The 14,335-nt window shown below is 34.9% G+C and overlaps 1 protein-coding gene across 1 annotated transcript in view; it reads left to right on the plus strand.

Annotated features, from left to right (window-relative positions):
* Nucleotides 1-695: 695 nt before the first annotated feature.
* The window catches only part of LOC150092433 (uncharacterized), a 32,503-nt gene continuing 18,863 nt past the window's right edge, over nucleotides 696-14,335 (plus strand). Inside the window, exons 1-5 of the mRNA XM_090414863.1 lie at nucleotides 696-920; nucleotides 2,615-2,767; nucleotides 4,303-4,508; nucleotides 11,898-12,098; nucleotides 12,209-12,308. Of these exons, the coding sequence (XP_090270989.1) occupies nucleotides 696-920; nucleotides 2,615-2,767; nucleotides 4,303-4,508; nucleotides 11,898-12,098; nucleotides 12,209-12,308 (885 nt within the window). The remainder of the gene's footprint in view (nucleotides 921-2,614; nucleotides 2,768-4,302; nucleotides 4,509-11,897; nucleotides 12,099-12,208; nucleotides 12,309-14,335) is intronic.

Below are 14,335 nucleotides of genomic sequence, written 5' to 3' on the forward strand. Positions count from 1 at the left end.
GTAACTGGAAGAAAGTGCCAAGAACTACTTAACAGGCCCATCATCATGAAAGTGTTGGAAGATGTCGGTCTAGACGTCCGTTCCAGACTTCTATTGCAAATTCTGTCTTTCTTGGCTATTGATAGAGGATGTGTGGCTTCTCGTTTTGTATAATTTCTTATGGTAAAATCTTTATTACCCGTAACACGTCAGTTAACAAAACACATAATTTCATACCAGCTAAAATACCGTTGTTCTCTTTTACTAAATTGTTAAAGAGTTTGTCTGCCTTCCAATCAAAGCTAATCATTCTGCATATCTAAATTTGATTGACGATCCAACAAAAGGCTAACAATGACATTCCAGTTTGCCATTGTTGTTTGTTCGATTAGGCCTAATTCAATCAATTATTATCCCTACACATTAGTTTTTAAGTATTTTGAGAGAGTGGAGAAGTTCTTGGGATTCGGATGCCCATAGATTTTCTTCTTTAGACGAAAACGGGGTATTCTGAAGCCTCCTGCGAACGTCTTACAGTCAAATCACTGTAGCAAACTCCTTGTGAAAATAGGTAAGTTGTTCATATAACTTATTCTCAAACTTTTACGTTTTTAATAAATACTGGCTCCTATAAATAACAGCTTCAAGATTACCTCCTTAATTTTGTTTATCTTTTTCTTAAAAAACTTAAATAAAAAAAGGTGAAAGAAATTACCATGGCATCGCCTCCCAGGAGGAAAGTAGGGGATCCACCCCTTACAAACCACATGATACGTTTCGCCCAGTATACGGAGGACCTCTGGAAGACAAACACAATCACCGATGTGACCATTACCGTGGGTGCTAAATCGTTCAATGCGCACAGAGCAGTGTTAACATGTCACAGTGCATACTTGAAAAAGAAGCTCATAAAGTTGGACGGAACTCCAGCAGCCAAAAAGGTAAGATCTGCTAACAGGTGACGATACTCCTTTCTTATATTTGTTATTTAGTTGCTTATATGAAACTCATAATGAGTAAATTCGTTTACAGCAGCTTCCTTATGTCATAATTTCGATGCAGAACTAAGAAGGTGAACACGTCTTAGTCTATCTGGTTGTCCGAGTGGTTGGAGACTGGATACGTTAACCACTCGGCCAACTAGGCCAGCTTGGATGTTTGTGATTGGTCGAAAAATATTTTAAGCTGAGGTGAGGTCTAAAATATAGTAGACGAATAAATTCTGGAAGAGGTTGACGGAGACAATTTTTTCACTGTGAACAGTGTATTGCGCAGGGACGGCTCGTGCATAGGCATTGCGGAAATGCAGCACCCCCTTCCCCCCAAATTGTATAAAAAAATAATAAAAATCAATCTTACAGCATTAGGAGGGCTAGAACGCTAGCGGCACTGTGTTTTCCACAGTGTCATATTGCTACGCGCGCAAGCATATGCACGTCATAGTGAGATACGAGCTATTAGCGTAATGCGGCACTGTCCGTCGCGCAGTTCCACTGTTGTTTATATGCAGTTTGCGCCAGTAGGAGTGTTCGTAGTGCTTATCGTGTTTACTCCGTCTCTTTAAATATTTGGACATTACAATTAAAGACATAACATTTGTTATAGTTTTTATTTTTAAGTAATTTTGAATTATACTAAACATGTATACTTTTATCGATAATAAACAGTATTTTTTCATGTTTAAATGTTACCATTATTTTGATATTTTATCCAAACACGTATACACTGTATGTATATTTTGAAAGTTGCAGCACACCCACTATTACAAGCCACGCGCTACCACTAGTATTGCGTCTACTGTAGCTGAAATTAGAATGTTATCTATGGCGATGAAATCTTCCAGAATGTGTATTTTATTCTAACAGACAAACTATTACTGTATTTGGTAAACACAAGCAGTATCGGATTTCATTTTAATCTGCAGATGAGCTTATTTCGAAATACAGATACAACTAAATACCCTCTAAACATGCTATATAAATATAAAATAATGGTATTTTGTAATACATGAAAATATTTATTCAAAAATGCTAAATATGTTTTTTCATATATTTTTGATATTCCAAATACTTCTCACTCTGACGTATTAAATACAACAGAAAGCGGGAAGTGGTATATAGAAGAAAAAAAAATTTTTTTTTAATGCTAAGTACGAGTTTAAAACTTGAAATTATAAGCAATACCTATAAATATTAAAAAAAAAATAAAAATAAAAACGTTGAATTACAAGAGCATTTTCACAAAAAAAAAAAAAGCGTAACAAGTATGAAAAACTTCACAATAAATATTATTCAAATTCTGCTAGTAGTTTATTTCAAGTTGAAATTGGCACTTAAAATAGAGCTTGAATTCTTTATTTATTGTTTGATCTGTACAGTTAAAGTTGAGGATAACGTTACCTTTTTATTTCAATACTTACTCGTGTACAGAATACGTAAATGTGCATCTTTGAAAAACGAACCCGATGTATAATATTAGTATAGAAATATAAACATTAACGAATGCGATTATTTTTTTCATTTTTATATTTTTCAATATTTAAATCTAAAAATCTTCTAATATTTATCCAGTAGTTGACTACGTACAATTTTTTTTTTTTTTTTTTTTTTTTTTTTTTTTTTTTTTTTTTACGCAGCTTCAGCTAGAAGGACTATCTGGCGTAGCCTTTGAGATCATACTACGGTTCATGTATACTGGGGAATTAAGACTGTCCTGTGAAACGTTTTTGGATGTCTTTTCTGCAGCTAAGAAACTAGATATGAATCCTATCATTCACGAGTGCTACGAAGTAAGTTGTTCTTTCTATAATTATGTTTACATTTTTTTTTTTAAATCGCAAGTGAGCGGTCATTTTTTACAAGAAATCAGTAACTGTCTATGCAGTTGCCAAAGTAATTATAGAGTGCAAATGGGGCTCCTTTTCGCAAGTGATTGTCGTCTCAAAAACCGCTGACTAATAGGCATAACGAGAAAACATGAAGAAAATGGTGATAAGACAACTTGCGTAATAAAGATAGCTTTGTACTCTTTTTGTATCACTACTTCCCCTGATAAAACCGTGACGGGGACCACGAAACAAGAACATCAGTCAGCTATCTTATCTTGCGTTTATTCTGCTAGTGGGCAGTTCCATGAAGCGTCTTTCTGAGGTGCTTGTGCAATACCGGACACGTGCAGCTTTTTTATAGATATTTCCAAACTGATTTTAAAATTTTTTGAGTCTTGGAAAACAAATATAATTCGATGCTTGTATTTTAAATTTCAGAACAACAAAGGAGTGTCTTTATAATTTAGTTCTGGGAAAAATTTATGTCGTAGGTGCAGTGGTATAGTTAGAGCTTTTGCCACCAGGGGCAGTCCCTGATTTTGTCGCCACTCTCAATACACACCAAAAATACTACAAAAAGTCAAACCACGTATAAGGAAATAAATTAAAACACTGTTTATTTTTGAAGTAAAACCTTAATTTCAACTATCTAAAATATTATTTTTCTTGCTTTTCTGTAATTAAAATCGTCGATGACATTTTCAGTCATTTTTTTTAATTTTTTAAAATTAATTTGTCTGGCTTAGTACCTTTATATAACTCACAAAAAACTAAGTTTTCGAATATTCTCGCAAACATTTCAAGTCAGCAAGTTCTTATCTCAGAAATGAGATATGGACTTGTTTACCAATCTACACTAAACACAAGTACATACATTGAAATGCATGTTTATCATTAGTTTAAAACATATTATTAAATTTCATCACTTAACACTTTCTTTGCTTAACTCTTTCCTTCCTGTTTTGTTTGATATATATCGAAGTGTCCGAACAGTGAGGGGCATATACATGCCACTGAAATTAAATTGCAAATGAGCCCATAATTAACCACTTACCGACCATTATGGATCAAATACGCATCCTCATACGCTTCGTATCCATCATATATTTCAATGCAATATCAATGGTATTGCAATTTTAATATGCACTTCTCATCCATGATGACCTTGACGTTTATAGACGTCTTGGCCGGTAGTGTGGTTTTAAAACATAAGTGGATCGACTTCGGATTAATTAAAGAATACAGAATCTTTGCTAATGTCCCTTCTTGTCGGTGACAATTATCTCTAGTCCGCTGATACTACTTTGATCATCGAACTCAATGGTCACCATATGAACCACAATAGGGATCACTGGCGACAATGTCCACACGTAAAAAAAGGATGGATCTCAAAGCAGTAGCCCTATTGCTTGGGAAGTGGATAGTCTCAGAATCACATAGTTTAGTTTTGATTCCGAAAGTCCTCTTGTTAAATCGAGTTCCTTCTTTTCCACTAGAGGTTGCAGGACAAGAAACACAGAGTGGAGAACTATTTCTACATGTTTGTGATTTCCAAAAAGCTGGGAGAGCAAGATAGTTTTTTAAAGGCATACCGTCTCATTCTCAATCATTTTGAAGAAGCAGTTTGTACAAATGAGTTCCTGGAACTGGCCTTGTCTGATATTTGTGAAATACTTTCCGGAGAACAGATTGGCGCCCGAAGGTAAGTACTGATTATTCGTCACCTCGACGTTGCTTACAGTAAATAATCCAAATTTAATAATTTCGTATTAATTATTATAATTTTTCTCTGTATTATTTCTCTTCTTTCTCTTATTATTGCTGTAGTTATTCTAATACTGCACATGCTTATAAATATGCGTTTCATGTATTTCCCTTTTAACTAAATGAGTCCACGAGTCTTATATATATATATATTTTTTTTTTTTTCTAAGCCTTTCTTGGACCAGTTAGTCGATCTCGGGCACGGTTAAGCGGTTTTTACTCCCGGAAACTCGAGTTTTCGTCCCGTAAACTCAAGAAATTCCACCATAGTACCCACATTATTTCAGACAGCAACATATCCTGTTAGGGTTAGGCACCAAGAGATAGAAGCACTTCTTTGCTGGTCTCTTCATCAGTAACCGCCTATAATTAGTGATAGATATAAGCCAGCTATCTCTGATTGGTTATCGGTGGAGACTCAACTGCCTACTCAGTCTCCAAAAGCTAGATAAGGGATAAAGGCCTCGCCTACTCCCTATAAGGGAATAAAAGGCATTAACTAATTTTTTCCCATCATCTATATTTTCTTAATCATTGTGCTTTGCTTATTAGATTCAACATAGGTCAGGAGTCCATTTACATAAATAAATCTTAATGAACTTAAAGTTTGCACTACTACAATTTTGATAACAATATTTAAGACAAAAAATTGTGGAAGACGAGAAGAATTTAAAAGATTGTAAGATGAAGCGAGCAATGAAAAGTTAAGACCCATTTAATTAATTAACACATTTTAATAATAATATTATTTAAATAGTTAATTTTAAATGTAAAGAAATTCTGATACTTCATTTCTTGCCCATACGGTGGTCAGCCGGTGGTTATGTCATGGTCACTCAATAGCCTGACTTTCGTGTTTTTGAAAGTGGATCTGATTCGTATGTTCTTTACCTCTTACTTCAGCTGACCAACCAAGTTAAACGCAGTAGCTGAGATTACATGATTCTAATCATGAAATACAATAATTGAATTCTGTTTAGAGAAGTATATTTAGCCTTGCAATGTTCTATGTCTTTGGTAGAAGTACATAAGGTAGCTGATTTTTGCACCAGTGGCGTCGGGTCTTGACATAATTATTTAGACTTTTACTAGCAATGTTTGAATTGGCTCCAGTTTATGTTCCCATGGTAACCAGTTGGTTACTATGGGAATATAATGTTACATCTTCTGTCATAAACTAAAGACTATTATTATTATTATTATTATTATTATTATTATTATTATTATTATTATTATTATTATTATTATTATTATTATTATTATTATTATTATTATTATTATTATTATTATTATTATTATTATTATTATTATTATTATTATTATTATTATTATTATTATTATTATTATTATTATTATTATTATTATTATTATTATTATTATTATTATTATTATTATTATTATTATTTATATACATTTGATAGACCTTATATACATTGCAATGTCAGAACACAAAATACTGACAGCAAAACATTTATGTCACTATGCAGCTTTGCTAAAACATTATTTCGATGCCAACTACAGGACAGTTAGAAATACATACCGTATAACAAGACCTCAGACTACTAATTATATCACATATAAATACAACAATAACTATGGAAAGGCCACGCGAAACTTCTACATCCCAGACATGATAAACAAATTACCTTTTGAATACAGAAACCTTACAAATTACAATAGCCTGAAAAGAGCTTTAAGGACATACTAGGAACAAGAAACATGCACCCAAAATACCATACAAACTTAATGAAACACAATGTATTCGTTCAGGCTTCCAGTTCAGCGATGCATCAATGCGTTCCAAGTTATTGTGTGTGTGTGTGTGTGTGTGTGTGTGTGTGTGTGTGTGTGTGTGTGTGTGTGTGTGTGTGTGTGTGTGTGTGTGTGTGTGTGTGTGTGTGTGTGTGTGTGTGTGTGCGTGCGCGCGCGCGCGAATTTCTCAATCATAGATTTCGTAGCTTCCCAACACAGCAAAAAAAAAAAAACAACAGTAATAACCAACTGGTGTCATCCTCAGATAAGCTTACATATAAGCTTCGAGGATGAAAGCAGAGAAATTAGTTCTCATCCAAGATGTATCACATGTAACCAAATGGATGTAATGTACGTATCACATGTAAACCAATGTATGTAATGTAAGTATCATATGTAAAGAAATGTAAGTGATGTATCATATGTAATCAAATGTATGTAATGTATGTAATAACTGTGAAATAATAATAATAATAATAATTATTATTATTATTATTAGGAGGCAAACAGCCACCTAACAAAATTAGGAACATTACACAGGAAAATTGTGTCAACAGTGATTTGGACACCTTACATGCAACAACCAATATCCGACAAGCACATGGCGATACACAGAATCCTGAGCATTAAAAACCTGAAACACTACATGATATTAATAAGGAATTACTTCAACATCACCTATCGAAACAACAGAGACACATATCGTATAACACGACCTACAACAACCCTCTACATCCCTACACCCTTCAACAACTCATACGGTTCTTTTGTGAGATCACATCAGATACCCACGCAACTCAACAAGAAATTTAAAACACGTAGATAACTACAGAACATTAAAACACGAACTCTGGAAAATATACCAAGAAAGTTAATATAACATAAACCTAACCTACACATTACAAATCACCAGCATCCAAGGCCTACATCCCATGCATAAACAGTAACAACAACATAAATAGTGAAGGCTAAATCCCACTCTCTTAATAAGAGCTAACTCACGCTTCTAAGTAGGTGAGATTAATCGCCTCACTCATCTACACGTAATCCTTATAATCAATATAATAAAAAAAATAGTAAACGACAACATTTAATATTATATAACTTGTGTAACTCTGAACTATATAATTGTAAATTATTACTGTGATTGTTATTTTAAAAAAATAGAATAAAAACTGTTATCATCATTATTATTGAAATCGCATTATATGTAGCACTTAGTGCTGAACCTTGTAAAATAATATACTGAATGTAATATACTCAAGATGATCATCGTATATATGTAAATATCTGATACATCAATTATTATTATTATTATATAATCAAAAAAATTAAAAAAATCAGCTAACGCCTTTTTATTCCCGTATACGGGAGTAGGCGATGCCATTTAGCCCTATCTAACTTTTGGAGACTGAGTGGGCAGTTCAGTCTCCACTGGTACCAATCAGAGATAGATGGCCCAAGGCTATCACTAATTAAGCAGTACACAGTGAAGAGAGACGACTCAAATGTGCCGCCATCTCGTGGTCCCTAACATTAACACAATACATTTAATGTCTGAAATAATGTGGGTTCTACGGTCGATTTTCTTGAGTTTACGGGACGAAAAACCCGAGTTTCCGGGAGGAAAAACCCGCTTGCCCGTGCCAGAGATCGATTAACTCGGGAACAGGTCGAAAAAAGGCTTAGAAAAATTTCCTCTAGTCGCCGACTAGACTCGAAACCAAGTCTTCCTTCGTGCGGCCAAGCGCCACATACACTGAGCTACACAGGCTCTGTTTATGTGATTTAAAATTATATTTTCATATGTAAAATTTAAAATACAAATTATTTATTGGATATATGGAATTTTATATTTTAAAATTATAAAGTAAAATTATAAAGTAAATACTGTCTCGCTTATTGCTAAGGCAGTTGCAATAGATTCGCCATGATTGGTTGGCCTAAGCGTTGGTTTGCAAATCGGCTACTATTGTATGGCCATGTTCATCTTAATGCTAAACATACATCTAAAAGCACCTTTACAGGAAATTTCAACGTTGGAATATATTACATGAATGAGAATAGAACATGAGAATAAACCTTTTGTAACAATTCAAACTAAATTATAACCATCAAAAAAGCATATATCCTTATATGCTTCAAAAAAGGCAAATACACTACTCAAAATTATGGTAAAAATTAAAAAAAAAATTAAACAATTTTCCATTGTAAAAAATTAAAAAATATTGTTTATTATCGATAAAATTATACAGTTTAGTATAATTTAAAATTACTTAAAAATAAAATCCACCATCATAACCCCAATAATGGTCTTTAATTGTAATGTCCAAATATTTAAAGAGACGGAGTAAACACGATAAGCACTACGAACACTCTACTACTGGCGCAAACTGCATATAAACAACTGCGCGACGGACAGTGCCGCATTACGCTAATAGCTCGCATCTCACTATGACGTGAATATGCTTGCGCGCGTAGCAATATGACACCGTGGTAAACACAGTGCTGCTAGCGCCCTCCTAAGTGCTACAAGATGGATTTTTATTATATTTTATACAAAATAAGAGAATTGTATAGGATTGTTGATGATAAAATTAAATATTACTAGCAAATATAAATAAATTAATGAATATATTTATGTATCGAGAAAAATTGGGGGTGCTGCAGTTCCACAGTGACTATGCACGAGCCGCCCTTGCTTGCACCATATTGAAAAACTCCAAGATGAAAGATAGGAACAAGAAATTATCTAGTACTAAAATAAAATAATAATAATAATAATAAATACGTCTCTCGAGTATTTACGAACTATTGCAAGAGAGTAATAGTAGCTGTAATACGCCACTGTCTTTCATTGTTATAAACCACTGTTTTCTATACAGTATTATTTAAGTGCAGTATATTATTATTATTATTATTATTATTATTATTATTATTATTATAAAAACCTCCATGGAGTCAAAGACTCATCGTGGGAGGTCCACTGTTATACACACAGTTTATCATACTGTGCCTTAAATATATTCACTGTCTCTGCACACCCCACACTCTCGGGCAAAGCATTCCAATCACTCACCACTCTCCATGCAAAAAACCTGCTCCTCACTCCCTTTCTCACACCCTCCTTATACAGCTTCCAGGAATGACCTTTTGTTCTCCTGCTATCCTCACCCATTCTGTGCAAAACCTCCCCGACGTTAATCTGGTAATAACCACTCAACAGCTTATATGTCTCAATCATATCCCCCCCTCCTCCTTCTATCCACCAATTTCTGCAAATTGCATTTTGTCAATCTGTCTTCTTACTCTACATTCCAGAGACCAGAAACCACCTTAGTCAATCGCCTCTGAACTTTTTCCAACGCAATTTCATCTTTTTGAAAACCAGGTGACCAGATCTGTGCACAGTAATCCATATGTGGCCTTATACAAAGGAACCATAACATCCTTACTTCTACAAGTCAATGTCCTCCGCATCATTCCCATTATCTGCTGTGTTGTCTTCACTATTTTAGTAACATGTCCCCGAAATTTTAGGTCCTTGTCTACAATCACTCCCAGATCTCTCATTTCCTCTACCTCTTCCAAGATATTCGCACCGATTGTGTACTTTACATCCCATCTCTGCTTCCCAAATTTCAAAACCTTACACTTTGAGACATTGAATTGACATCCCCACTTATTTACCCATTCAGACAGTGTATTCAAGTCCTCTTGCAAAGCTACAGCATCCACACTACTCCTGATAGCTCTGCCCAACTTTGCATCATCTGCAAACAACTGCACATCACCATTCAGACCTTTCCAGATATCATTTACATACAAATTAAACAGCAATGGACCCAAAACAGACCCTTGAGGTACACCACTAGTAACTTTCCTCTTTTGGGATATCGCTCCTCCATAGACAACTCGCTGATACCTATCAGACAACCAATCTCCAATCTAGTGAAGCAATCTACTGTTCAGCCCCATCCGTTCCAATTTAATTACCAGCTTGTCATGTGGCAATTTATCAAACGCCTTTGCAAAATCTAAATATACCACTGTATATGCAATACCCTTATCCAACGCATTTGTCACTTTATTATAAAAAGTAAGCAGGTTGCTAAAGCATGATTTTCCTTTAGTAAATCCATGCTGGCCACCAAAGAGTATTTTTCTGTTGTCAACCCAATTCTGAACTTTATTCCTAACTAACTTCTCTAATACCTTGACCACAACTCCAGACACACAGACGGGTCTATAATTCAAAGCCTTACTCTTATCACCTCCCTTATGAATTGGAACAATTTTACCTTCTTTCCACTCTTTTGGAACTTGACCCAGTGAGAGACTCATGTTGAAAAGATATACAAAAGCTGTTGTTAACTCTGTCACATTCCCTCAAGACACGTGGTGAAATAGCATCAAGTCCCACAGCCTTATTTACATCAAGTCTATTCAATTCCTCATATACCTCCTGTTCACTTACTAACAGTCCCTCTTCCTCCTTTCCCACTACTTTAAAGTTCTGCATGATGTTACATTCGCAAGAGTGAAATACCTTTAGAAATTGCTCATTAAATATCTCAACTATATCCTCCGCAGCGGTTATCATTCCTCCGTTTTCATCAATCAATCCCATTCTACCATAATCATTCTTTCTTCTACTGGCGACATATCGAAAAAACTCCTTAGGATTTTTTTTGGCCGCTTTAGCTAACTGCTGCTCATACTGCATTTTTGCTACCCCTTATCAAGCTAGTCACCTTCCTCGCCTGCTCTTTGTACTTCTCATGCAACTGGTTGTTATATATACTCATTTTGTGTTTCTTCCATAATACCTTCTTCTTCCATATTGCATACCTTATCTCTTGATTCATCCATTTTACACCCACTCTGTTTACCCTCTTGACCCTCGGAATACACTCTGATATTGCCTCCACCAAATAGTTCTTGAGTATGGCCCAAGCAGCATTGATATCCTTTCCATCCAGTTCTTCTTTCCAATTTATTATCGCAAGCTGTTTCCTGAGCTTTTCGTAATTACCAGTCTTATAATTCCACATATATCCCTTTCTAACAGACGTCCTCGAATGACTGGTCACCCTGCACGTGATCACCTCATGGTCACTCTTACCAACTGGTGGAAGATTTGACACCTCATTTATAATAACATTATCTGATGAGATGATCAAATATATATATATATATATATATAAATATATATATATATATATATATCAAGTATATATATATATTTTTTTTAGATGCTTCTATGAAAGTTTTCGAACTATGCATAATACTTATATACGCATTTCGAAAGCTTTTAACTTTTAAATTGTAACTCATAGTTTTGTAACCTGTTGTAACCATAGTTTGCAACATGTCTATTGTACCTTTTTCGAAATCAAAAGTCCAATCCTAACTAAAATATACAGAAATATAAACCGTGCATGAAGTTAGGAAATGGCTGATCTCCGTTTTCTTCTTAAGGTCCAGTAGTCTTTTATGTGAAATACTGATCCTTAAGCATAAATGATATCGAAGTCATGGGCAGTTGATTCTATTTGTTTCTGTTTTCTTTTAGCGAAGTCTTGATATTTTTAGCTGCCTTGAAATGGTTGAATTATCGGTACCAAGAAAGATCCCAGCACGTTGTCACCGTGTTAAAATGTGTTCGTTTTTGCGTGATGAGTCCAGAGGAAATCTTTGCCTGCTACTATCCTCCCATCCTTCCAACCGTGGTAGACATTCCTGAAGTCGTGAATATGATGCTGAAAGCGACCTGGTAATCATCTAATGAATTTTTTCCCTACTCCTTTTTTATCCCCCATGAAATTACTATAAATGGTTATAAAATACATACGCTTTGACAAATAATTTTTTTTTCTCGTTTAGTTACGTCATGGCTCGTCATTTCGGAGAAGAGGACAACTTCCAAAAATTTGCTGGTCTAAATAGGAAATTATTAATACAAGGCGAACCTTTGGAACTATGGGTAAGTTTTGAATTTAAGGAAAAGTTGTGGTGTGCTTATTATTATTATTATTATTATTATTATTATTATTATTATTATTATTATACGGGTCCCTCCATGGAGTCCGAAGGCTCATTGCGAAAGACCCAATCTGTTAACACAATCTATCGTACCTCTCCGTTCCACTCATTCACAACTTTCCCAGCAAAAAATCAAAGCCTCATATCCCTACTAACCACACTTTTATTCAACTTCCAGGGATGACCCCCTTGTTCTGGTCCCTCTAGACAAGTGCTGAAACATTTCCCCAGCTTCTATCCTATAAGACTCTTTAAACAACTGAAATGTTTCCATCACACCCCCTTTTTTTCTCCTATCAACTAACTTTTGCAATCCACACACCTTAAATCTATCCTCGTAGGGAACACTGCACAGGCCTCTGAATCCTCTCCACAGCTTTTCCACATTCCCAATAAACCTAAGGGACCAGACTTGAGCACATTAGTCCAGATGTGAGCGTATCAAGGCCTTATAAAGAGGAATAACTTCCTTAACTACTTGTTAATGTGGCTTCAATAGCCAAGTAATCTTATGGGCTAATTTAGCAACCTTAGCAATATGTCGAGAGCCCGTGTAGCTCAGCGGAAGTGGTGTTTGCACTCCTCAGCGCTAAACTGCCTGAAGGTAGACTTCGAGTTCAAGTCTAGTCATTGACCAGAGGAACTTTTGTTAAGCCTTTTTTCGACCAGTTCCCGAGTTAGTCGACCACTGGCATGGACAAGCGGATTTTTTCTCCCGGAAACTCGGGTTTTTCGTCCCGTAAACTCACAATAATCGACCGTAGAACCCACATAATTTAAGACATCAAAATATTGTGTTAGGGTAAGGGACCACGAGATGGCGGCACTTGAGCCGTCTCTCTTCACTGCATGCTGCTTAATTAGTGATAGCCTTGAGCCAGTTATCTCTGATTGGCTAAACTAAATAGCAATGGTCCCAGCACTGAACCTTGCAGCACACTAGTCACCTGTTTTCGCTTCGGTTTTCAGCTGTCCAACAGCCACCCTCTTATCCACTTAACCAGTGGATTCGTCTCCATTTATTCTAATTTTCATAACAGAGTTTCATGTGGTATTCTGTCAAATCCATTTGCAAAATCCAGCAGAATCATCGTGTAGCTATTTCCTTTATCCAACTAAGCTGTTACTCTATTAATAAAAAGTTATTAAATTACTACGGCATGACCGAGCTTTCACAAAGCCATGTTAGCCCTAGATAAATAATTATAATATAATTATGAAATAATTACAAATCAATAAGGTTAATTTCAAATACAATCACAACAATTACAAGAGTGATTACAAGGTCAATTACAAGATTAATAACTTTAATTAAAATATTACATAAATGATTTAACCCGTTTATTTCCTAAAGATAGTAAAAAATGAAATTGAAATTGTACTACACTGAATAAGGAACAAATGAAAATACAATGCAAATAGATGCAGCAAGTATTTAGAAAGGTGGTGGAGGTGGGCGGTAGATGGCGTTGATGGAGATGATTCGTAGTAGAGGTTCGGTGTAGTAGTTGAGACAGTTGCAGATGTCCTCCCGCGATGATCTTCGAACTCCTTGGAGGTATCAGGAATAATAAAAATAATAATACAAGTGATAATAATAGACAGTAAAAGATATACAACATATGTTATAAAATATCCTACAATTATAGTCTAAAAGGTCGTCTAAGCATCTTATATATATAGAAACACACACACACACACACACACACACACATATATATATATATATGTTTCTCTAGTCGACGACTAGAATTGAATTTTATAATGGCCTTTCTAGCCTAGCGTACGAAATCAAACGCTATTCCTACAGGGCTACACTAGCTACTCATGCGCATTATAGCGCTAATTTCAACGCTCAGTACAACCTTAATTACAGTGTAATTACACTACTAGTTCCAAGTTTAATTCACTCTAATTAGAAGGATAATTATAAGTTAATTATTACGTTTCTCACATGTTAATTACAAG

Source organism: Typopeltis vanoorti, chromosome 26, assembly GCF_054136105.1.
Source record: "Typopeltis vanoorti isolate ZY-2024b chromosome 26, IOZ_Tvanoo_1.0, whole genome shotgun sequence".
Classification (NCBI taxonomy): Eukaryota; Metazoa; Arthropoda; class Arachnida; order Uropygi; family Thelyphonidae; genus Typopeltis; species Typopeltis vanoorti.